General features: G+C 41.2%; 1 protein-coding gene across 1 annotated transcript in view; it reads left to right on the top strand.

Annotated features, from left to right (window-relative positions):
- The window catches only part of CLNK (cytokine dependent hematopoietic cell linker), a 106,403-nt gene that overhangs the window by 57,194 nt on the left and 22,337 nt on the right, over positions 1 to 26,872 (top strand). Inside the window, exons 12-14 of the mRNA XM_023549730.2 lie at positions 17,936 to 18,069; positions 20,796 to 20,873; positions 25,351 to 25,506. Coding sequence (XP_023405498.2) covers positions 17,936 to 18,069; positions 20,796 to 20,873; positions 25,351 to 25,506 — 368 coding nt within the window. The remainder of the gene's footprint in view (positions 1 to 17,935; positions 18,070 to 20,795; positions 20,874 to 25,350; positions 25,507 to 26,872) is intronic.

Here is a 26,872-nt window from a genome sequence, read left to right on the forward strand (position 1 = left end):
GCTGACATGTATAGATGTAATTAGTTCATTTTCATTGATAGCGTCGCATTGTGTAAATATAATACAATTTTTATCCATAATTAAGTACAATCACTTAAGTAGCTTTCATTTTTTGCTCTTTATGAAAAATGCTGTCACAAACATCACTGGCCCTATGCTCCCATTGTATAATAGGATAATTTCGCTGGGGTATAGCTAAGAGTGAAATTGCTGAGCATCTCTTCAGTTGTCCCAGGTGATTTTCCAAAGTAGACGTATCGGTTAGTCTCTGCAGCAATTTAGGAGTCACCCATGTTCTTAAGTCTCTCCAACAGCTTTTCTTGACCATCTCTTAATTTTTGCCAATCCATTGGGTATAAAATAGATTTATCTTAAGAAAAATCTGGGTACTAGAGAAAATAAAATCGGCCCTTCATACTAATTGATTGTAAAGATAAAATCAAAAGTGTCTGTGGAGTTATCTAAAACAGCATATACGTGCCGTGTGGGTTGTGACATAGTGGTAGTTCTGGTGGCTTTTGATGCTATTCCCGTTATTTTGCCCAAACTAGATCGGTCATGTTCATTTGTCTTCCTTTATTTACTCTATATGCCATGGAGATTCTGTGTTTGGGTCTAGCCCTGCAGGCTCTCTCTGTTGAGGAGAGAGGGCGTGGGCTGGAGGAAGCAGATCCCACAAGGAATAGTGAGAAAGGTGAGGGCTCTACTACCCTTGATCCCAATTTCTTCCTCTCTCCCTACAACAGGGTACTGTAAGCAAGTTATTCTTTGAGCTTCGCCCCACCACCCATAAAATTTGGATAATAATATCAACTCACAAGATTGTTTGGGGGACTAATGATATAGTACATACATGTCTTATACACACCGCAGGGAGCAACGGTAGTTCAGTGGTAGAATTCTCATTTTCCGCACAGGAGACAATGCATCTTATATACAGCTACTACCTGTCTGTTAGTGGAGGCTTGCTATGATGCTTCAACAGGTTTCAGCAGAGCTTCCAGACTAATACAGACTAGGAAGAAAGACTTGGTGATCTGTTTCTGAAAAATCAGCCAGCGAAAGCCCTATGGATCACAACAGTCCAATCCCATTGTACATGGGGTCACCATGAGTCTGGGTCGGACTCAGCAGCAGCACACAACACACACACACAGTCCTCTGTTTGACACGAAGTCATCAAGAGATTTCCTACCCAATCCACCTCATTAGGCCTAAGAGTGACCTTCCTGTCTCCATCATGGCCTCATTTTTCTTCTGCCAGATACCATCTGGGCCTTATGTTGGAAAACCTATCTGATAAATTTATTCCCAGTAACGTACATGTGGTTAATAGGAGTTTCCCGTGAGAAGACTCCTCTTTGCAAATAAGGTAGCCAAAGGGGGCTGTGATTAATCCAATGGACTCAATCCTTAAGAATCAAAGGTCAGAAACAGTCATCCTAGACACTAGACTACTGTTTGAGGATAAAAGCAGCTGAAGTATCCAGATGGACGGTTCAAAAAGGGCATTACATACGGGGGTTCTGAGGATGTTTTGCAGGGATGGAGAAGCAAAGACAAAATCAGGCACAAATGAAAAAATAGTGAGCAATTCAAGACTGGAACAGAAGAGTTAGTGAGGTTGGTGGCCTTAACAGACACAAGTCAGATCAAGAAGTCTAGCATTGTGAATAGACAGTTTGTGCTGGGGGTCTTTGATTTATTTTTGTACTGTACTTTAGATGAAGGTTTACAGAGAAAACTAGTTTTTCATTAAACAATTAATACACACATTGTTTTGTGACTTCAGTTGCCAACCCCATGACATGTCAGCACTCTCCCCTTCTCGACTTTGGGTTCCCCATTACCAGCTTTCTTGTCCCCTCCTGCCTTCTCGTCCGTGCCTCTGGGCTGGTGTGCCCATTTAGTCTCATTTTGTTTATGGGCCTATCCAATCTTTGGCTGAAGGGTGAACCTCAGGAGTGACTTCATTACTGAGCTATAAGGGTGTCTGGGGGCCATACTTTCGGGGTTTCTCCAATCTCTGTCAGACCAGTAAGTCCAGTCTTTTTTTGTGAGTTAGAATTTTGCTCTACATTTTTCTCCAGCTCTGTCCCGGACCCTCTATTGTAATCCCTGCTAGGGCAGTCGGTGGTGGTAGACGGGCACCACCTAGTTGCACTGGACTCAGCCTGGTGGAGTCTGTGGTAATTGTGGCCCATAAGTCCTTTGGACTAATGTTTCCCCTGTGCCTTTGGTTTTCTTCATTCTCCCTTTCTCCAGACAGGGTGAAAACAGGATGCTACTCACCAAAGGAGAACATGGGACATTTTCTTTATAAACTATGTTATGCCAATTGAGCCAGATGTTCCCTGAGACCATGGTCCCCACAGCCCTCTGCCCAGTAATTCTGTCCCTCAGAGAGTTTGTGTGCTGGGATCTTTTAGATTGTCCTATACTCATTGCAGAGGAACTTGGTTGCTTCAAGAAACAGCCCTGGGACGGACAGGGAGATGTTTTGTCTGAAGGTTACCTCCAGAGCCTCCAAAATACCATCAGTTTATCTTTCAGTCAATAAACGTCCACCAAGCACATGGCATATACCCAAAATTCAGCTGTGTCATATGAATAAAGACCGTCCCCACCCCTCTACCAACCAGCTCTTAAACTCACATGATGCTCCTCCATCAACTTACTGAGCAGATATTCACCCCAGATAAATATTCTTCTCTGAATCACCAGCTCTTGGTCCAAATTACCAGGACCAGAACCAGCTGCCATCGAGTCAACTCTGACTCATGGAGATGCCCTGTGTGCAGAGTAGAACTGTGCTCCGTAGGGTTTCAGTCGCTGATTTTTCGGAAGTAGATCATCAGACCTTTCTTCTGAGGCGCCTCTAGGTGGACTTGAACCACCAAACTTAGCAGCCGGGCACATTAAGCATTTACACCACCCAGGGACTCCTGGGACAAAGTAGTTGCGCAGAAAGCAACACACAATTGTTATACTTACAGAGTTATCAGCCTAGTGGGGCCCTGGAAAGCGAGCTGGTTTTAACTTAAATGCCCTAGGTGTTTGAGGCAGTACTTTTGCAAATGAGGAAAGCATTTTGGAAAAGTTATAGTTCAGTTCCTGCTTGATGAACCGACTTGGATCAATTCTCTGATAAACAAATTCATGCTGAGTTCTTAGGATCCTCAGAGCCAAAAAATATTTCTGTATGTTGGAAGAGGGTCCAAAAATGTTTGGTTATTCCCTAAAATAGTAACAACATTACTCTCAAAGTTTGGGATTGTGGATGACTATCTTTTTATTTGATTGTTTTGGTTTTTGTTCACGAATGCATTCTTCTTCTATCGGAATTTTATGAATATTCTTTAAAATGCATGGATTTTTTATTCTAAAAATTAATTTTTTAGATTGTATGTCTTGGTAAGTTAAAATTTTCTAATGAACGTTGGTGGAATTCCTGCTTAAAAATAAAACATTTTATTATAAATTACAAAAGAAAGGCCTACAGCTGTGTTTTCCTGATAATAATGACAGCACCAACAGCTAGCATTTACTGAGCGATTAGTATGGGCCAGGCACTGTGCTAAGTGCTTTAGATACATAAAAAGTTTTGAATAGTAGTTATTATTCTTATCAGTAGGTTTCTACAGAAGCAGTTGCCCTTAAGTCAACTCCAGCTCCAACTCAACTCTGCTCTGACGCCACGTGCGTCGGGGCGGGCTGTGCTCCGTAGGGTTTTCAGTGGATGGTTTTTCAGGGGTAGACAGGTAGGTCTTTCTTCCTAGTTGCGTCTGGGTGGACTCAAACTTCCAACCTTTTGGTGAGTAACTGAGCACATTAACCATTCCCGTCACAATTCTACATTCCATACCTTTTTTCTTAGGCCACCCTACCTTACATGTTAGTTATCACCTGTGCAGCATTCTCCTCAGTGTTCTCCAGCTTCTCTTGTGTCAGTCTCTTAGTTAATTTGGCCCACCACTCTCCAGGTAGAAAGTCCTATTTCCTGGGGTTGTAAAGCTCAAATACAATGTGGTATGTGGGGAAAAAAAAAAAAAAAAAAATCTCCATTATTTTAGAAGAAGATCCATTAAATACTTGTAGTGGACTCTCTGCTCAAAATTCCATTCATTCATTCAACAAAGATCCAACCAGGCCTTTGGGGGAAATTGCAGGGGAAGGTCATTTTGTTCATTTGTCTGTTTTGTTTTGTTTTGTTTAACTCATTCTCTGAATAGGCTACAAATGCATAGCTGTTGTCAAATGCTCTTTTTCAAGTAGGATTTTTAAAATATTCAAGCAAGGCACTCAGACTTGAAAAATAATAAATCTGTTGCCACAATATCATGAAAAATTCATAATCACTGAGCACTATTATGTATGCTACCCCATCTAAGTGATAGAAAATGCTGAAAATGGTTCTTTTCTTCTTTCGAGCATGTTCTTATTGTTTCAATCTGTGTTGAAAAGATATTTATGGCCATTTAAATAATAAGCCTCTATGTGTTGTTTCACTATAATTTAAAACAAAGTTTCTAAAGTCAATTTATATATATATGTGTGTGTGTATATGTGTGTGTGTATTTTTATATATATATATTAGTATAGTTCTGCCAGCTTTCTCTTGGTTAGGATTTACCTTGTGTTCCGCCACTCCTCTGTCAGTTGGCCATACTGTGGTGGCTTGCATGTTGCTGCAACGCTGGACATGGGTATTTCAAATACCAGCAGGACCACCCATGGTGGACAGGTTTCAGTGGAGCTTCCAGACTAAGACAGACTAGGAAGAAGGATCTGGCAATCTGCTTCTTAAAAAATTGGCCAGTGATAACCTTACGAACAGCAGTGAAACATTGTCTGTTATACTGCCAGAAGATAAGCCCCCCAGATTGGAAGGCACTTAAAACACAACTGGGGAAGCGCTGCCTCCTCAAAGTAGAGTTGGCTTTAATGACATGGATGGAGTCCAGCTTTCAGGACCTTCATTTGCTGATAGGACATGACTCAAAATGAGAAGAAACAGCAGCAAACATCCACTGATAATCAGAATGTGGAAATGTATGAAATATGAATCAAGGAAAGTTGGAAGTTGTCAAAAATGAAATGGGACACATGAAGATCGATATCCTAGGCATTAGTGAGTTAAAATGCACTGATATTGGCCATTTTGAATTGGGCAAACGTATGGCCTACTACACCAGGAACGACAAATTGAAAAGGAATGGCTTCACTTTCATGGACACAAAGGACATTTCAAGATCTATCCAGAAATACAACACTGTCAGTGATAGGACAATATCCATACACCTACAAGGAAGACTAGTTAATACTACTATTATTCAAATTTACACGCCCACCACTGATGTCAAAGATGAAGAAATTGAAGACTTTTATGAACTTCTGCAGTCTGAAATTGATCAAACATGCAATCAAGATTCATTGATAATTACTGGTGATTGTAATGTGAAAGTTGGAAATAAAGAAGAAGAATCAGTAGTTGGAAAATGCAGCCTTGGTGATAAAAATAATGTGGGAGATCACACTGTAGAATTTTGCAAGACCAACAGCGTCTTCATTGGAAAGATCTCTTTTTTCAACAATATAAATGGCAACTATACACGCAAACCTCACCAGATGAAATACACAGAAATCAAATTGACTACATCTGTGGAAAGAGATGATGGAAAAGCTCAACGTCATCAAAACGGACAAGGCCAGAGGCCAATTGCAAAACAGATCATCAATTGCTCATACGCAAGTTCAAGTTGAAGTCGAAGAAAATTAGAACAAGTCCACGAGAGCCAAAGTATGACCTTGAGTGTATCCCACCTGAATTTAGAGACCATCTCAAGAATAGATTTGATACATTGAACACTAATGACTGAATACTGAGTGAGCTGTGGACTGCCAGAGAACAAACAAATCTGCCTTGGAAGACATGCAGCCAGAATGCTCATTAGAAGCAAGGATGTTAAGATTTTGCCTCATATACTTTGGACCTGTCATCAGGAGGCATCAGGCCCTGGAGAAAGACATCATGTTTGGTAAAGTAGAGAGTCATCACAAAAAGAAGAACCTCAACGAAATGGATTCACAGTGGCTGCGACAGTGGGCCCAAACATAACAACGATTGTGAGGATGGTGCAGGACCAGGAAGTGTTTTGTTCTGTTGTTCACAGTGTCACTATGAGTCGAAACTGACTCAACAGCACCTAATAACAACAACAGTGAAAAGTTAGAGTGTCTTGTAGATCTCAAACTTGAGGTTCTCATCTGCCTATTTGGCAGTCTGAAAGACAGTGTCCCTTTAACTTATGAGGTCTGACCTAGCTCCAGGTGGCTAGGGTCAGAGGTGAGGGAAGGTCAAGAGCCCTGAGCTTACAGCTGACATCTTGAAGTAGCAGAGAAAAAGCTCGAAACTAGTCAGCAGGTTAGGAGTGAGGGGGTCACATGGACTCCCAAGCTTGCAACTGGCATCTCCTTATTGGCAGTCTGAAGGACAATGTCCTTTTAACTTGTGAAATCTCACCAAGCTCTGGGTAGATAGGGTCAGAGAAAGGAGTGCCACACGAGCAGCTGGTTTCAGAACTGAACAAAAAAGTGGAAAGAGATTATTTGATATCTTACAGTGGATTTAAAATGTATACATCAGCACAGTGATCAAACACAGTTTTCTACAATGAACATTTTGATACATGTAATTACCAATAGTAAATATTCTTAGGCTCATATTAAAAGCCACAATCCTTGGAACCATTAAAACATAGAACTTTCTGCTCCTGGGGGGCCAAGATGGCTCACTAGGTAGAAGCTACCTCGGATCGCTCTTGCAACAAAGACTCGGAAAAACAAGTGAATGGATCACATACATGACAATCTATGAACCCTAACCATCAAACACAGATCTAAAGAGTTGACCTGAGTGACAGAGACTGAGAATGAACAGCCAAGGGGAAGCAGTGACTGTTTTTGAAGCCTGGAGCCAGCGTCCCAGTCAGGAAACCTTGGCGCCAGGCTTTGGACTGGACGCAGGGGAGCCGAGCATGGCATCCTGAGACGGCGCAAACACGGGACGCAGCCCTAGCCCCCAGAAGTGACCTCGGGGGAAGCCCAGCCAGTGCACACAGGCAGCGCAGCGATGCGGCTGACAGGAAGAGAAGTCACCAGGAGGCAGCGACTGGTTTTGGAGCCGGTAATGCGGCGTCTCAGCCGGGGAACCTTGGCGCTGGGCTTTGGACTGGGAGCGGAGGAACTGACCATGGCTTCTGAGACAGCACAAGCACGGGACGAGGGCCTGACCCTTGGGGGCAATCTCTACCCAGCCAGCGCACACAATCGACGCGCCCCTCAGGAATATCAGATAAAACAGTCATCCCAAGCAAGATAAGTAACTTTGTCTATATTCTGGGGTTCTACCTCTCCTATTTATCTGAACCCTCCCCTCCCCTTCCCAGGCGGCTTCATTAACATTGGAATTTCCTGAGCCAAAGAGTGAAGTGCACTGTGGTTTTTCTTTCTTTCTTTTTTTTTTTTTTTTTGGTCTTTTCCTAACCCATTCTCCTGGCCTGAGAGAAGCAGCTACAAAAAACCCAGGGACCAAAAATCCTTCCCTAATTGGACTAAAAACACAGAACCAGCTCCAGCCAAGCATATGTGATCCACAGTCTCGGGCTTTCATCCCTACAGGGAACAAGGTGGCTATTATAATGCAAAGGCATTTCTGGTAGGGATCTGACTATAATTGTTTTAGCGGATTACTAGAAAGACAAGTTTCCCAGGTCTGATATCTCTGCGTATCCAACAGAGCAATCACTGACCCACAACAGGGAACTGAGGGCTGAGCTCCCCCCAGACCATCCAGCCTCCTGCCTTAGGGGTCTAAGGAGGGTGACACCTACCAATCTGTAGAGGTACTTGCATTGAGGGCCTAAGGCACAGCTGCAGAGCCCACCCACCAAAGTGCCTTAGGAATAGAGACACACCTACCTCACTGGCACTTGGGGGAAGCCTGTCAGCATCCTGCCCCCCCTGGAGTGTGAAACCCTGGTGTTGCTAGAATCTGGTGCACACAACTATCACCACTACTTCTCTAGGTGGATAGGTGACAGTCTGCACCACACACTTGATGACCCAAAATCAGATTCTACTCAAGAATAGTGAATGGACTCTTAGGCTTATATATCTGGCAACAGCCCAAACCAGCTGGTAATAGGACATAAGTGATTCAAGGGCTACAACAATAAAGACAGCACAATCTAGTAGCCCATCCACGTATATTGAAAGAAAACAAAACAAGATAAGACTCAGTGAGCAAATATAGAATAAATCACTACAATATCTTAGAGATGGCTCGGAGACAGCAGTCGATATCAAACCACATAAAGAAGCAGGCCATGACTGCTTCTACAACTCCTCAAACTAAAGAATCAAAATCTTTCCCAAATGAAGATACAGTCCTGGAATTGCCAGATGCAGAATATAAAAAATTAATTTACAGAATGCTTCAAGACATCAGGGATGACCTCAGAAATGAAATAAGGCAATCTACAGAAAAAGCCAAGGAACACGCTGATAAAGCAGTTGAAGAACTCAAAAAGATTATTCAAGAATATAGTGGAAAAATTAATAAGTTGCAAGAATCCATAGATAGCATTCAGAAATCCAAAAGATTAACAATAAAATTACAGAATTAGACAATGCAATAGGAAGTCAGAGGAGCAGACTCGAGCAATTGGAATGCAGAGTGGGAGATCTGGAGGACCACGGAATTGACACTGATATAGCTGAAAAAAAAAATCAGATAAAAGAATTTCAAAAAATGGAGAAACCCTAAGAATCATGTGGGACTCTATCAAGAAGAATAACTTGCGTGTGATTGGAGTCCCAGAACAGGGAGTGACAACAGAAAACACAGAGAGAATAGTTGAAGATCTGTTGGCAGAAAACTTCCCTGACATCATGAAAGACGAAAGGATATCTATCCAAGATGCTCTTCGAATCCCATTTAAGATTGATCCAAAAAGAAAATCACCACAACATATTATCATCAAACTTGCCAAAACCAAAGATAAAGAGAAAATTTTAAAAGCAGCCAGGGATAAAAGAAAGGTCTCCTACAAAGGAGAATCAATAAGAATAAGTTCAGACTACTCAGCAGAAACCATGCAGTCAAGAAGGCAATGGGATGACATATAGAGAGCACTGAAGGAGAAAAACTGCCAGCCAAGGATCATATACCTAGCAAAACTCTCTCTAAAATATGAAGGCGAAATAAAAATATTTACAGATAAACACAAGCTTAGAGAATTTGCAAAAACCAAACCAAAGCTACAAGAAATACTAAAGGAAATTGTTTGGTCAGAAAACCAATATCAGATACCAGCACAACGCGAGGTCACAGAACAGAACATACTGATATCAACTCAAATAGGGAAATCACAAAAAAAAATTAAGATTAATTTTAAAAAGAAAAAAACACTCAAAACAGGGAATCATTGAAGTCAATATGTAAAAGATGACAATAATCAAAAAGAGGGACTAAATACAGGTGGCATAGAACTGCCATATGGAGAGGGATACAAGGCGATACAGGACAATACAAGTTACAAGTTAGGTTTTCACTTAGAAAAATAGGGGTAAATATTAAAAAAAAAAAAAAAAAAAACATATTAAGGTAACCACAAAGAGGTATAACAACTCCATAACTCAAAATAAAAACCAAGAAAAACATAAGGACTCAGCAAACATAAAGTCAAATACTATGAAAATGAGGAACACACAATTTACAAAGAAAAAAGTCTCAGCACAAAAAAGTAAGTGGAAAAATGAAATTGTCAAGACACACATAAAAAGGCATCAAAATGACAGCACTAAACACATACTAATCTATAATTACGCTGAATGTAAATGGACTGAATGCACCAATAAAGAGACAGAGAGTCTCAGACTGGATAAAGAAACACGATCCGTCTATATGCTGCCTACAAGAATCACACCTTAGACTTAGAGACACAAACAAACTAAAACTCAAAGGATGGGAAAAAATATATCAAGCAAACAATAAGCAAAAAAGAGCAGGAGTAGCAATATAAATTTCTGACAAAATAGACTTAAAAGTTAAATCCACCACAGAGGATAAAGAAGGACACTACATAATGATTAAAGGGACAATTGACCAGGAAGATATAACCATATTAAATATTTATGCACCCAATGACAGGGCTGCAATATACATAAAACAAACTTTAACAGAACTGAAAAGTGAGATAGACACCTCCACAATTATAGTAGGAGACTTCAACACACCGCTTTCGGACAAAGACAGGACTTCCAGTAAGAAGCTCAACAGAGACACGGAAGACCTAATTGCTACAATCAACCAACTTGACCTCATAGACTTATACAGAACACTCCACCCAACTGCTGCAAAGTATACTTTTTTTTTCTAGTGCAAATGGAACATTCTCTAGGATAGACCACATATTAGGTCATAAAACAAACCTCTGCAGAATCCAAAACATCGAAATATTACAAAGCATCTTCTCAGACCATAAGGCCATAAAAGTGGAAATCAATAATAGAAAAATTAGGGAAAAGAAATCAAATACTTGGAAACTGAACAATACCCTATTGAAAAAAGACTGGGTTATAGAAGACATTAAGGAGGGAATAAAGAAATTCATAGAATGCAACGAGAATGAAAACACTTCCTATCAAAACCTCTGGGACACAGCAAAAGCAGTGCTCAGAGGTCAATTTATATCGATAAATGCACACATACAAAAAGAAGAAAGAGCCAAAATCAAAGAACTGTCCCTACAACTTGAACAAATAGAAAGGGAGCAACAAAAGAATCCATCAGGCACCAGAAGAAAACAAATAATAAAAATTAGAGCTGAACTAAATGAATTAGAGAACAGAAAAACAATTGCAAGAATTAACAAAGCCAAAAGCTGGTTCTTTGAAAAAATTAACAAAATTGATAAACCATTGGCTAGACTGACTAAAGAAATACAGGAAAGGAAACAAATAACCCAAATATGAAATGAGATGGGCCACATCACAACAGACCCAACTGAAATTAAAAAAATCATATCAGATTATTACAAAAAATTGTACTCTAACAAATTTGCAAACCTAGAAGAAATGGATGAATTCCTAGAAAAACACTACCTACCTAAACTAACACAATCAGAAGTAGAACAACTAAATAGACCCACAACAAAAAAAGAGATTGAAACGGTAATCAAAAAACTCCCAACAAAAAAAAAAGCCCTGGCCCGGACGGCTTTACTACAGAGTTCTACCAAACTTTTAGAGAAGAGTTAACACCACTACTACTACAGGTATTTCAAAGCATAGAAAATGACGGAATACTACCTAACTCATTCTATGAAGCCACCATATCCCTGATACCAAAACCAGGTAAAGACATCACAAAAAAAGAAAATTACGGACCTATATCCCTCATGAACATAGATGAAAAAGCCTCAACAAAATTCTAGCCAGTAGAATTCAACAACATATCAAAAAAATAATCCACCACGACCAAGTGGGATTTATACCAGGTAAGCGAGGCTGGTTTAATATGAGAAAAACCATTAATGTAATCCACCATATAAATAAAACAAAAGACAAAAACCACACGATCTTATCAATTGATGCAGAAAAGGCATTTGACAAAGTCCAACACCCATTTATGATAAAAACTCTCAGCAAAATAGGAATTGAAGGAAAATTCCTCAACATAATAAAGGGCATCTATACAAAGCCAACAGCCAACATCACTCTAAATGGAGAGAGCCTGAAAGCATTTCCCTTGAGAACTGGAACCAGACAAGGATGCCCTTTATCACCGCTCTTATTCAACATCGTACTTGAAGCCCTAGCCAGGGCAATTAGGCTAGACGAAGAAATAAAGGGTATCCAGATTGGCAAGGAGGAAGTAAAGCTATCACTATTTGCAGATGACATGATCTCATACACAGAAAACCCTAAGGAATCCTCCAGAAAACTATTGAAACTAATAGAAGAGCTTGGCAGAGTCTCAGGTTATAAGATAAACATACAAAAATCACTTGGATTCCTCTACATCAACAAAAAGAACATCGAAGAGGAAATCACCAAATCAATACCATTCACAGTAGCCCCCAAGAAGATAAAATACTTAGGAATAAATCTTACCAAAGATGTAAAAGACCTATACAAAGAAAACTACAAAGTACTACTGCAAGAAACTAAAAAGGACCTACTTAAGTGGAAAAACATACCTTGCTCATGCATAGGAAGACTTAACATAGTAAAAATGTCTATTCTACCAAAAGCCATCTATACATACAATGCACTTCCGATCCAAATTCCAATGACATTTTTTAATGTGATGGAGAAACAAGTCGCCAACTTCATATGGAAGGGAAAGAAGCCTCGGATAAGTAAAGCATTACTGAAAAAGAAGAAGAAAGTGGGAGGCCTCACTCTACCTGATTTCAGAACATATTATACAGCCACAGTAGTCAAAATAGCCTGGTACTGGTACAACAGGCACATAGACCAATGGAACAGAATTGAGAACCCAGATATAAATCTAACCACATATGAGCAGCTGATATTTGACAAAGGCCCAGTGCCAGTTAATTGGGGAAAAGATAGTCTTTGTAACAAACGGTGCTGGCATAACTGGATATCCATTTGCAAAAAAATGAAACAGGACCCATACCTCACACCATGCACAAAAACTAACTCCAAGTGGATCAAAGACCTAAACATAAAGACTAAAACGATGAAGATCATGGAAGAAAAAATAGGGACAACGTTAGGAGCCCTAATACAAGGCATAAACAGAATACAAAACATTACCAAAAATGATGAAGAGAAACCAGATAACTGGGAGCTCCTAAAAATCAAACACTTATGCTCATCTAAAGACTTCACCAAAACAGTAAAAAGACCACCCTACAGACTGGGAAAGAATTTTCAGCTATGACATCTCCAACCAGCACCTGATCTCTAAAATCTATATGGTTCTGTCAAAACTCAACCACAAAAAGACAAACAACCCAATCAAGAAGTGGGCAAAGGATATGAACACACACTTCACTAAAGAAGATATTCAGGCAGCTAACAGATACATGAGAAAATGCTCTCGATCATAAGCCATTAGAGAAATGCAAATTAAAACCACGATGAGTTTCCATCTCACTCCAACAAGGCTGGCATTAATCCAAAAAACACGAAATAATAAATGTTGGAGAGGCTGCAGAGAGATGGGAACTCTTATACACTGCTGGTGGGAATGTAAAATGGTACAACCACTTTGGAAATCTATTTGGCGTTATCTTAAACAGTTAGAAATAGAACTACCATACAACCCAGAAATCCCACTCCTCGGAATATACCCTAGAGATATACGAGCCTTCACACAAACAGATATATGCACACCCATGTTTATTGCAGTTCTGTTTACAATAGCAAAAAGCTGGAAGGAACCAAGGTGTCCATCAACGGATGAATAGTTAAATAAATTGTGGTATATTCACACAATGGAATACTACACATCGATAAAGAACAGTGACGAATCTGTGAAACATTTCATAACATGGAGGAACCTGGAAGGCATTATGCTGAGCGAAATTAGTCAGAGGCAAAAGGACAAATATTGTATAAGACTGCTATTATAAGATTTTGAGAAATAGTATAAACTGAGAAGAACACATACTTATGTAGTTACGAGGGGGGGAGGGAGGGAAGGTGGGAGAGGGTTTTTTACTGATTAATTAGTAGATAAGAACTGCTTTAGGTGAAGGGAAGGACAATACTCAATACACGGAAGGTCAGCTCAACTGGACTGGACTGGACCAAAAGCAAAGAAGTTTCCGGGATAAACTGAATACTTCAAAGGTCAGTGGAGCAAGGGCGGGGGCTTGGGGACTATGGCTTAAGGGACTTCTAAGTCAATTGGCAAAATAATACTATTATGAAAACATTCTGCATCCCACTTTGAAATGTGGCGTCTGGGGTCTTAAATGCTGACAAGAGGCCATCTAAGATGCATCAGTTGGTCTCAACCCACCTGGATCAAAGGAGAATGAAGAACACCAAGGTCACACGATAACTATGAGCCCAAGAGACAGAAAGGGCCACATGAACTAGAGACTTACATCATCCCGAGACCAGAAGAACTAGATGGTGCCTGGCTACAACCGATGACTGCCCTGGCAGGGAGCACAACAGAGAACCCCTGAGGGAGCAGGAGATCAATGGGATGCAGACCCCAAATTCTCACAAAAAGACCATACTTAATAGTCTGACTGAGACTAGAGGAATCCCGGCGGTCATGGTCCCCAAACCTTCTGTTGGCCCACGACAGGAACCGTTCCCGAAGACAACCCAGCAGACATGAAAGGGACTGGACAGTGGGTAGGAGAGACATGCTGATGAAGAGTGAGCTAATGATACCAGGTGGACACTTGAAACTGTTGGCATCTCCTGTCTGGAGGGGGTATGGGAGGATAGAGAGAGTTGGAAGCTGGCAAAATTGTCACAAAAGGAGAGACTGGAAGGGCTGACGCATTAGGGGGAGAGCAAGTGGGAGAACGGAGTAAGGTGTATATAAACTTATATGTGACAGTCTGACTTGATTTTTAAACGTTCACTTGAAGCTCAATAAAAGTTAATTAAAAAAAAAAAAAAATCAAACACCTATGCTCATCTAAAGACTTCACCAAAACAGTAAAAAGACCACCTACAGATTGGGAAAGAATTTTCAGCTATGACATCTCCGACCAGCGCCTGATCTCTAAAATCTATATGGTTCTGTCAAAACTCAACCACAAAAAGACAAACAACCCAATCAAGAAGTGGGTAAAGGATATGAACACACACTTCACTAAAGAAGATATTCAAGCAGCTAACAGATACATGGAAAATGCTCTCGATCATTAGCCATTACAGAAATGCAAATTAAAACTACGATGAGATTCCATCTCACTCCAACAAGGCTGGCATTAATCCAAAAAACACAAAATAATAAATGTTGGAGAGGCTGCAGAGAGATGGGAACTCTTATACACTGCTGGTGGGAATGTAAAATGGTACAATCACTTTGGAAATCTATCTGGCATTTTCTTAAACAGTTAGAAATAGAACTACCATACAACCCAGAAATCCCACTCCTCGGAATATACCCTAGAGAAATAAGAGCCTTCACACAAACAGATATATGCACGCCCATGTTTATTGCAGCACCGTTTACAATAGCAAAAAGCTGGAAGCAGCCAAGGTGTCCATCAACAGATGAATGGTTAAATAAATTGTGGTATATTCACACAATGGAATACTACACATCGATAAAGAACAGTGACAGATCTGTGAAACATTTAGTAACATGGAGGAACCTGGAAGGCATTATGCTAAGTGAAATTAGTCAGAGGCAAAAGGACAAATATTGTATAAGACCACTATTATAAGATCTTGAGAAATAGTATAAACTGAGAAGAACACACTTATGTGGTTACGAGGCGGGGAGGGAGGGTGGGAGAGGGTTATTTACTGATTAGTTAGTAGATAAGAACTACTTTAAGTGAAGGGAAGGACAATACTCAATACACAGAAGGTCAGCTCAACTGGACTGGACTGGACCAAAAGCAAAGAAGTTTCCGGGATAAACTGAATACTTCAAAGGTCAGTGGAGCAAGGGCGGGGGCTTGGGGACTATGGCTTAAGGGGACTTCTAAGTCAATTGGCAAAATAATTCTATTATGAAAACATTCTGCATCCCACTTTGAAATGTGGCGTCTGGGGTCTTAAATGCTAACAAGAGGCCATCTAAGATGCATCAATTGGTCTCAACCCACCTGGATCAAAGGAGAATGAAGAATACCAAGGTCACACGACAACTATGAGCCCAAGAGACAGAAAGGGCCACATGAACCAGAGACTTACATCACCCTGAGACCAGAAGAACTAGACGGTGCCCAGCCACAACCGATGACTGCCCTGACAGGCAGCACAACAGAGAACCCCTGAGGGAGCAGGAGATCAGTGGGATGCAGACCCCAAATTCTCACAAAAAGACCAGACTTAATGGTCTGACTGAGACTAGAGGAATCCCGGCGGTCATGGTCCCCAAACCTTCTGTTGGCACAGGACAGGAACCATTCCCGAAGACAACTCATCAGACATGGAAGGGACTGGACAATGGATTGGAGAGAGATGCTGACGAAGAGTGAGCTACTTGTATCAGGTGGACACTTGAGACTGTGTTGGCATCTCCTGTCTGGAGGGGAGATGGGAAGGTAGAGAGGGTTAGAAACTGGCAAAATTGTCACGAAAAGGAGAGACTGGAAGGAGGGAGTGGGCTGACACATTAGGGGGAGAGTAAGTGGGAGTATGGAGTAAGGTGTATATAAGCTTATATGTGACAGACTGACTTGATTTGTAAATGTTCACTTAAAGCTCAATAAAAATTATTAAAAAAAAAAATAGAACTTTCAATATCTCAGGAAGAGTTCTTCTTCGTAAACTTTGTTTTTGTTGATAGTTACTAGAGAGTTAGTTCCAACTCATAGCATCCTTATGTGTAACAGAAGGAAATGTTGCCCAGTCCTGTGCTATCCTCACCATAGTTGGTGTGTTTGAGCCCATTGTTGCAGCCACTGTGTCAATCCATCTCGTTAAGGGTCTTCCTCTTTTTCGCTGACCCTCTATTTTACCAAGTGCAACGTCCTTCTCCAGTTATTGGTCCTTCTGGTGATGTGTACAAAATAAGTGAGATGAAGTCTCATCATCTTTGCTTCTAAGGAGCATTCTGACTGTACTTCTTCTAAAACAGATACATTCATTCTTCTGTCAGCGCACAGTATGTTTGATGTTCTGTACCAACACTACGATTCAGATGTGCCAGCTCTGCTGTCTTCATTGTTTCACTGTCCAGCTTTCACAGGCATATGAGGTGACTGAAAAGACCATGGCTTGGGTCAGGTGCATCTTAGTCATCAGAGTGACATCTTTGCTTTTTTAGATTTTCAAGAGGTCTTTTGCAGCAGATTTGCCCAATGCAGTATATCATTTGATTTCTTGACTGCTTCCATGGGCACTGATTATTGATCCAAATAGAATGAAATTGTTGACAGTTTTGGTGTTTCTCCACTTACCATGATGTTGTTTATTGGCCCAGCTTTGAGGATTTCTGTTTTATTTACATCAAGTGTGATCCACACTAAAGGCTGTAGTCTTTAACCTTCATCAGTAAGTGCTACAAGCTGTCTTCATTTTTGGCAAGCAAGGTTGTGTCATCTGCATGTCACAGGTTGTTAATGAGTCTCTCTCCAAACCTGATGCCGAGTTCTTCTGCATATAATCTGGCTTTGTTTCTTTTTAATGAAAATATCTGCCAAATACCCAAGTATGAACAACAATTATCTATCATTCTTGCAGGTTAAAAAAGTAATGTTCCATTTAAAAAAAAATTCCTTCAAATTAAAAATTAAAAAAAAGTGTTTCTTGAGTTCAGAGCTAGTTTGCCATGTTTAAGAAACTGAAGAGAGTTCATTACGGCCAGAGTAGAGTGGACAACAGGAGGAGCGACGAAGTTGGAGAGACAGATCGTGCAAGGCCTATTGACAGAAGTAAAATGTTTGGGTTTTCTTTTAAGTCTAAATAAAACCACAGAAGGATTTTTACCAGGAAGAGTAGCAAAGTCACAAATCAATTTTTAAAGGATTCCTCTGATGCTCTATGGAAAGAGAGCGGAAGGTGTAGGAACTGAGCGAAGAGACCAATACAGAGGTGACTGCAGTCACTTGAGTAAGAAGTGATGGTGACAGAGACCAAGACAGTCGCCATGGAGACGGGAAGGCATGGATGGGTTAGAGCACTGTGTTGGCGGGAGACATGCCGAGACAGTAATGAAATCATATTTAAATGTGAATTTGTTTTTTCCCAGTTCATAAAGGAAGCCTGAAGTCCTGTTCTCCTCAGCAACGCCAGTCTCCAGTCAGTCACAGTTCTCATGAGGAGAAGCTACCTGATAAAAACACAAGTGGGAGAAAGCCTTTCCCCACACAGTCTGATGAAAAGGTAAGACAGACATTTCTCTGCCCAGTCTTTCTAGATGTACTTAGCATCGAAGTAGAGTTTATTGAACAATGTCTACAATGAAATTATGATGATTGGCATTAATTGTTTTTTCTGGCTTCGTGTGTTCTGGTTCCATTGTATTTGGTTTTTGCCCAATACCATCAGCTCTTTTATCGGATTCTTTACCTTGCATGTTACTAGATTCTCCAAGTATTTTTTCAGTAATCCAAACAAACAGAGATACTTAAACACGTGTTTTATATTTACTGGCTGTTCAGTAATCCTTTGGGGATAAACTAGGTTTTACATACTTGCAATTCTTTTTCTAACAAGCGATGGTCATATTGCATACTCTTTTCATTTGAACAATCCAACAACCAATTACTGAGCACCTACTATGTGCCAGACCGTGAGCTAGAGGCTATGGCCCCTATCCCAGGGGTGTTTAAGGAGGGGAGAAATGCAAGCAGATAATACATGTGTTCTTGTCTGCCTTTCATCTATGTCCTGTTCTCTTTCTCAAACACGCTCAAGCCCTACTATCTGCTCTTCCTGAACTCTTGCGCCCATATGGTGGTTAAAACTTTCTTTGTGGCTTGTATCCCGTTCCCTCTATCACTACCTGTTTAAAGTCTTTCCCTATAAAGTATTGAAGGCTATGCTTCTTCTGTGGCTCCATCCCCTCTCCTGTTACTGCTGCTGAGTTCATGAGAGCTTTTGAGCAGAAGCACAGTGTATGGGACATCTGGGGTCAATTCCTCAGAATTCCTACAGTATCTTAAAGGTCTTGTGTTATATTATTTATATTTATTTATTTCAACCTCAATTCTAAAAGGAGTCCCATGCTCTGAAATTAGACTTGGGAGATTCTTTTACCATATTTCTTTTAATGCCCCTTTTTATATGCCTGGCTTCTTTTTCCTCTGCCATCTTCTTCAGAAGTACTGGGACTCTTGGGTTTGAACTAGATGTCTATTCAAAATCATGCCCCCTCTCAGAGCCTGAGAGAGGCTTGAACTAGATCAGGATTTCCCTGATTTCAGTTATTTGAATACATCTTTATGATTTGTGGCATATTTGCATACTATAATAATATTTACTTCATATGCTTTAAGTTGACTCATTTTAGATATATTTAAATAGAAACTTTATATTAATTTATATATTTTGTGTTTTCTATATCGACTTTGTATAAATTTATATATATAAATTTTATATATTAACTTTATATTACTACAAATAAAAAACCAGTATTATATACCATAGATAGAAATTTTAAAAATAATTGCAGTGCAAACACAATGAGAGTATTAAATTTGTAGCAGGATCCTGTTACCTGCTAAAGGCTCTCAGCCTAAGGATTGCTGTAGCAAACCTATATAACAGAGTAGAACTGCCCCATAGGATTTCCAGGGAGCGGCTAGTGGATTCAAACTACCGACCTTTTGGTTAGCAGTCGACCTCTTAACCACCTTGCCACCAGGGCTCCTCTTCTGTTAAAGGGAGAGATTAGAAATGTCCAAGAGATAGAAGGACGTACTAGCTCCAAAATGAAACATTCTTCTGAATTATGCAGAGGGACAGAAAGAGAATTGAAAGGGAGATGGGTGGTCCCCCAGGTGATTTAGAGTTATTCAGCGCTGTGTTGAAGCCGTGCCTAAACTCACCAGCCATCCCTCACGACCACACTTGGAGAAGCACAAGACTATAAAATCTCTAGGAGTTTTCCAACTTGAGCAAATAAAAGCAGAGCCTGTGAAATGCACCAGGACCTGGCCCCCACCAAGCCCCTGTGAGGGAGTTGTAGATCCATAGCACATCTCACTGACGGCCCTTCTCCCTGTTTTCATGGGGTGGGTGAGCAAAGGAAATCCACTTAAAATAAATAAGGCAGCATAAATATGGGCTGAGAGCCAGACAGGCTAGAACTCAAATCCCACGTCCGCCACATGTAACTTTAGGTAAGCACACGAGGATCCTCCCAGTCCACACCTGTCTCTCCCTCCCTGCTGTTTGATGACTAGGGCAGCACAGGCTTCATAAGCTTTGGCAGGTGCAGCTTCAGAAAGCACTGATAGATTGATAGCTTATCATCCGTTCTGAGAGTAGTGGCCAAGAGCCCTTTCTCAATTGATAGGATGAGATGTCTAGTTACTTCCAATGACAGACAGACTCAGTTAGGTGATCCAGTCAATTTCATAATCCCCAAGCTCTGGTTACTTTTCTAACAAATCAGTCTTAGAAGAAATACAAGAGTGCTCCTTAGATGCGAGGATAGCAAGACTTCAGCCGGCTTATTGTGGACATGCCATCAGGAAAGACCAATCACTAGAAAAGGACGTCACGGTGGTTGGTAAAGTAGAGGGTCTGTGAAAATGAGAGAAACCCTCAATGAGACAGATTGACAGAATTCAAAACAATGAATTCAAACATACCAATGATCATGAAGATGGTGCAAGATCAGTCAACATTTCATTTTGTTATATGTAAGGTCACTATGAGTCAGAGCCGACTCGATGGCAACTAACAGCTGCTTCTTCTGTGTCCATCTTCCCCAAGCATCTGTGGGCTTTTCCAGGTTCAGGGACTAGATTTGATTCACTGCACATCTACTGTAAATTAAATTGTAATTGGACTGGTGAAATAAAAGTAAATGTTGAATGGATGGGTGGATGAATTAGTACTTCCCTTTGACCTAAAATATTCATATTGAACCTGGACTGCAGGATGTCCAACACCACGACTGGTACATTGGAGAATACAGTCGCCAGGCAGTAGAAGAGGCGTTAAAAAAGGAGAACAAGGTAACTCCCTCTCTGGGCCCATTGTCCTTCTTTCTGTTGTCATCTTATGACTGTCACCCCATAGGTCACAGACTGTCATGAGCACTGTGTTTTGATGTAAAGGTTTCTTTATCACCCTGTATTTCTCAATGCTAGGGAGGTTATAATTCAAAAGGGAATTTACTATGTAAAGTTTCAGATTTGAGGCTTGGTTGTGCCACTTATCACTGTGATACTTTCTCAAGCTCCTAAATATCTGTAAATGTAAACCCAAAATCAAACCCAACACCATGGAGTCAACTCCAACTCATGGCCACCCCATGTGTTACAGAGTAGAACTGTTCCATAGGGTTTTCTTGGCTATAATTTTTACAGAAGCAGATGGCCAAGCCTTTCTTCCATGATGCCACTAGGTGGGTTCAAACTACCAATCTTTAGGTTAAAAGTTGAGCACAAACTGTTTGCATCACCCAGGGACCTATATCTTTAATTATAGGTTTCTTTTACTTGTAAAAATGGAGACAGTAAAATCGACCCTCAGGAGCTTTTTTGAGATCAAATATGGAGACCTGGGTATACATGGACGTCACCATCATTGTGTCTTCCTCTGCCTTCTTCTAGTTTCATCTCCTTCCTAAAGGTCTGCCCAAGTTACAGTGGGGTCTTCACATCCCACTTTCTGCAAGGAAGGTGTAGGAATTGTGAACACTATAACAGTCAGGATAAGATAGGTTAGGCTGTAGTAACAAACAACCCCAACATCTCAGTCATTAGCAAAACAAAACTTTGTTTCTTGATTATATCCATGTTCCCGGCAGGTTTGCAATGGGAAACCCAGGCTGCTGGAGGCCCCATCTCAACATGTGCTTCCACCAGTCACATACTGGCTCTCAACACATCCTTTTGAAGTAACATACATCACCTTTGCTCACATTTCATTAGCCAAATAAGTCACATGGACAGCCTAACTTCAAAGGGCTTGAGGAAGTACAAACCTACATGGTGACCAAAAGGAGGGGAGAACTGGAATAGGTGTGATTAGGTCAAGTGTCTTAGTTTCTTGGTGCTTCTGAAACAGAAATACTACAAGTGGGAGGCTTTAAAGGACAGAAATTTATTTCCTCACAGTTCAGGAGGCTAAGAGTCCAAATTCAGGGCATGGTTCTGCGGGGGAGGGAGGATCCTTCCTTGTCTACTCCACCTTCTAGTAGCCGGCAACCCTTGGCATTCCTGGGCTTGTAGGTGCATCCTCAGAGTGTTGTCTTCTCCCTGTGTGTGTCTCAGTGTCTATTCTGCTCTTTCTACAACTCCATTTTCTAAATGAGGAAACTGAGGCTAAGCCAAGGTCCAAGTCTCACAATGGAGATAGTGGCAGAACTGGTAGTCAAGACTGAGCTCTTTCCTCAAAATCACAGCTGCTTCCAGTAGGTGGGGAGTCATGGGTGGGCTCTTTTGCTGACTCCTCCCCTCAGGGACCCTCCCCTCCTCACCACAGTCCTCCCCTGGAGCCCCACCATGGTTTATCTCTGCCATGGCAGCATGTCAAGAGCAGTGGTGCTGGACTTGCAGGGGCCAGACCTCCAACCACAGCTCCTTTCTTAGCTAATCAGCACCAAGTGAGCCACTGCACTCGCTGACCCTGTTTCCCATTGGGAAAGCTGCTCTTAGAAGCCCTGCTTCCAGAAGTGGATGTGCAGTTGTGGTAGAAAAGCAACATGTATGTCACCGAATGTCCTCAATGAATGCTCCCTTTCCTCTCCTTCTTGCCTCTGCCTCTTCCCAAAAAACACTGAGAAAATAAAATCTCAGCTGAATGACTTAACATTTTCCTTTTCTGTTTGTCTCTATTAGTTTTGTCAAAATATGTTTCCCATTCATGAAAGAACTTTATTTAAATTGTTACACTGCCCAGATTGATTTGACAAATTCATTGCAAAGTTTAAGATGATAAACAGAAAAACCAGTCATGAATCTTGATGTCCTCTCCCCTTCTGATCTTTGGCAATGTTCTGTGCTTGACTCTGATTATGGCTGAGGGTTCTAGACAGAAGACGTTCCAGAAAATCCATCAATCCCACTTTACGTACTCATAGTCTGTATAGCTAAAGAGCAAGAATTTGGCTTCCAGAAAATTCCTCAGTCCCACTTTATATACTTGGAGGCTGGTATATCTAAAGAGAAAGAACTTGGGTTCCTCGCAACAGAGAGTCCCTGACAGAACAGAAGAAAAGTGGGGTGCAGAATTCAAATTCTAGTAAAAAGAGCAGACTTCCTGGTCTGACTGAGACTGAAGGAACCACAGAAGACATGGCCCCTGGACTATCTATTAAACCAAAACTAAAACCACTCCCAAAGCCAACTCTTCAGACAAAGATTAGACTGGACTATAAGACATAAAATGATACTCGTGAAGAATGTGCTTCTTAGCTCAAGTAAATACATGAGACTAAATGGGCAGCTCCTGACCAGAGGTGAGATGAGAAGGCAGAAAGGGACAGGGGTTAGTTAAATGGACACAGGAAATTCGGGGTGGGAAGGAGGAGTGTGCTGACAGATTATAGGGATGGCAACTAGGTTCACATAACAATATGTGTTTGATATTTTTGTATGAGAAACTACCTTGAGCTATAAACTTTCACTTAAAGCACAATAAAAAAAAAAAAAAAGGAACCTGGGTTCCAGAAAATTCTTCAGTCCCACTTTATATACTTGGAGTCTGGTGTATCTAAAGAGCAAGAATTTAGGATCGACTTCTAGGTTATTCCATTTACTAGCTGTGAAGCTTAAGGAGATTCACTTAAGCTGTTAGTTATCTAATTCCCTCATCTATAAAATGGAGGTAAAATACCTTCCTCAAAGTTTACGTTAACTATCAAATGAGATAATGTATGCAAAGCACTTGAAACCTTGAAAATAATTCTCAAAAACCTTAGCTGCCAGCATCATCATATATCACTATAGTTATTGTTATTACCATTATTATATAAATTATATGTTACTATCAAGCCTTTATAGATCATTTATAACCAGATATACAACAATCTATACAATAACAGTTACAAATTTTTCAGTATTTTTCATCATAAAAGTGACAATGTCACCATAAAAGGAAGCCTTGCAGGTGTGTTTATGTTCAGGAAGATTGTTCTATTTCTTAGACTTTACAATCAGGCTTTTATCCTGAACTATTCCTTGGAGTAGAGCCTCTGGGTGGTGCAAACAGACAACATGTACAGCTGCCAACCAAAAGGTCGGAAGTTTGAGTCTACCCATAAGTGCCTCACAAGAAAGGCCTGGCGATCTGTTTCTGAAAAATCAGCCATTGAAGACCCTATGGAGCACAGTTTTACTTAGACACACACTGAGTCACCGTGAGTTGGACTCAGCTCGACAGCAGCTGGCTTTTTATTCCTTGTAGTATGCCTGACCCATGGCTTATTCTCAGACCATTTGAATCCGTTGACCTTCTTTTGGAAGCCCTCGCTCATCACCCCTTGACTTCCGTGGTACCGTAGTCACTTGGCGTATCTTCTATCTCTCAAACATCCTAGGTTCCTTTCCTGTCTTCTCCTCCTTGCCCTGCCCCTTGGCCCTCACCTCACCCCAGGCAATATTTTTTCTCCTCCCTCAAACAGTTTCTCCACTTGTTTTGATATCAATAACTCCCAAACCCCAAGCCTCTTTCCTGGACCCTACTTCTGTGTGGGAGGGCCTCTCCCCACACTGAGGCTCAATCTGTTTTGCTAAACCCCTCCCCTGTTCAAAGCCTGTGATGGCTCCCCGTGACCATCTCTAGAATAATACCCAAACATCTCAGGCAGAAAAGGAAATATCCAAACATTCACCGATGAAAGGGTGAACACTGGGGAAGTGGGGAGGAGGATTACTCTATGGAGAAAGTATTAAAAAAAAAAAAAAAGTTGCCCTTGAGTCAATCTGGCAACCCTATATGTGTCAGAGTAAAACTGTGCTCCATAGGATTTTCAATGGCTGATTTTTTGGAAGTAGATCACCAGGCCTTTCTTCCGAGGTGCCTCTGGGTGGACTCGAACCTCCCAATCTTTCAGTTAGCATTTGAGCATGTTAACTGTACTACCCACAGACTCCATGCAGAGCGTATAGCATGGGCAAAAGCAGAGACCCCCAGACAGATGATGGTAGTTTGGCTGGAGGTAGGATCTGGGGACAGGAGGCTGGAAGAGTGATGAGAGAGAAACCACAGGCAGGCTGGCAGGTTCCCGACAGTACCCTGAGGTCACTAGGGACAGTGAAAGATTTGGATGAAGGGAGCACCATGATCTGTGATACACTTCTCAGAAAATAACAATATGCCTTATGCATACTGAAACTTGACAAATACTTACTGAGTTAAATTGAATAAGGAAGTGGTTTGCCAACCCCTAAAGTGGCAATCTCATAATGAACATCAGTGTTCCACCATTGTGGTGGCGGGGCCCTGGCAGGCCAGAGAAGATAACCATCATTCTTTTTGCTTCAGGACGGTACTTTCTTGGTCCGAGATTGTTCCTCAAAATCCAAGGCAGAGCCCTACGTTTTGGTGGTGTTTTATGGAAACAAAGTCTATAATGTGAAAATCCGCTTCCTGGAAGCGAATCAGCAGTTTGCCCTGGGGACAGGACTCAGAGGAAACAAGGTGGGTATAACTTACTGTTCCCCTTTTCAGGCTACTGACAACCAGTAAGGAGAGAGTCTGGGGGATGACGGCTGAAGTCATCTTTCCTTATCTCCATGACTGCAGGCGGTGGAGAATGTAGCCTAGTCCTTCCAGCCCCTTCCACTGATATCCTTGCATATAGCTTACCTGTCAGCACAACAGGCCAGCGACCAGTCCCTGACCATCCTGTGTGCCATCCATACACTTTGTCCTAATAAAGCAAGACCCAGCTAAATCTGCCTCCCAGGAAGTCTTCTTTAATGCCCACAAATGCCACAGTTCTTCACCTCCCAGGTGCTGAACTCTCACTGCAGGTATTTCTGACTCCTGTTAGCATGAGTTGTCTGTAGGTTTGGGTCCCTGTACAGCTTGAAGACTAATGTGCGCCTGACCCAAGCCATGGTGTTTTCAATCACCTTATAAGCATGTGATAGCTGGATGGCGAATAAGGAAGACCAAAGAAAAATTGACACCTTTGAAATGTGATGTTGGCGAAGAATATCAAATATACCGCGGACTCAACGGCAACCAACAATAATGACAGAAAACTAATACTGTCCAGCTGTCACAAGCATATGAGGCAACTGAAAACACCATGGCTTGGGTCAGGCACACCTTAGCCCTTAAAGTGACATCCTTGCTTTTGAAGACTTTAGTCTTTAAGGTGATGTCTCTACTTTTTAGCACTTTAAAGAGGCGTTTTGCAGCAGATTTGCCCAAAGCACTGCATTTTTTGATTTCTCAACTGCTGAACTGCTGCTTCTATGAGTGTTGATTGTGGATACAAGTAAAACGAAATCCTTGATAACGTCAATCTTTTCTCCGATTACCAAGATGCTGCTTACTGGTCCAGTTGTAAGGATTTTTGTTTTCTTTATGTTGAGATGCAATCCATACTGAAGGCTGTGATCTTTGATCTTCATCAGTAAGTGCTTCAAGTCCTCTTCATTTTCAGCAAGCAAGGTTGTGTCACCTGCGTGTCGTAGGTTGTTAATGAGTCTTCCTCCAATCCTGATGGCCCTTTCTACTTCATATAGTCCAGCTTCTCAGATTATTTGCTCAGCATACAGATTGAATAGGTATGGCAAAAGAGTACAACCCTGATGCACACCTTTCCTGACTTTAAACCATGAAGTATCCCCTTGTTCTGTTCAAACCACTGCCTCTTGGTCTATGTACAGTTCCACATGAGCACAATTAAGTGCTCTGGAATTCCCATTCTTCACAATGTTATCCATAGTTTCTTATGATCCACACAGTCAAATGCCTTTGCATAGTCAATAAAACACAGGTAAACATCCTTCTGGTATTCTCTGCTTTCAGCTAGGATCCATCTGACATCAGC

The sequence above is a fragment of the Loxodonta africana genome, chromosome 5, assembly GCF_030014295.1.
Source record: "Loxodonta africana isolate mLoxAfr1 chromosome 5, mLoxAfr1.hap2, whole genome shotgun sequence".
Classification (NCBI taxonomy): Eukaryota; Metazoa; Chordata; class Mammalia; order Proboscidea; family Elephantidae; genus Loxodonta; species Loxodonta africana.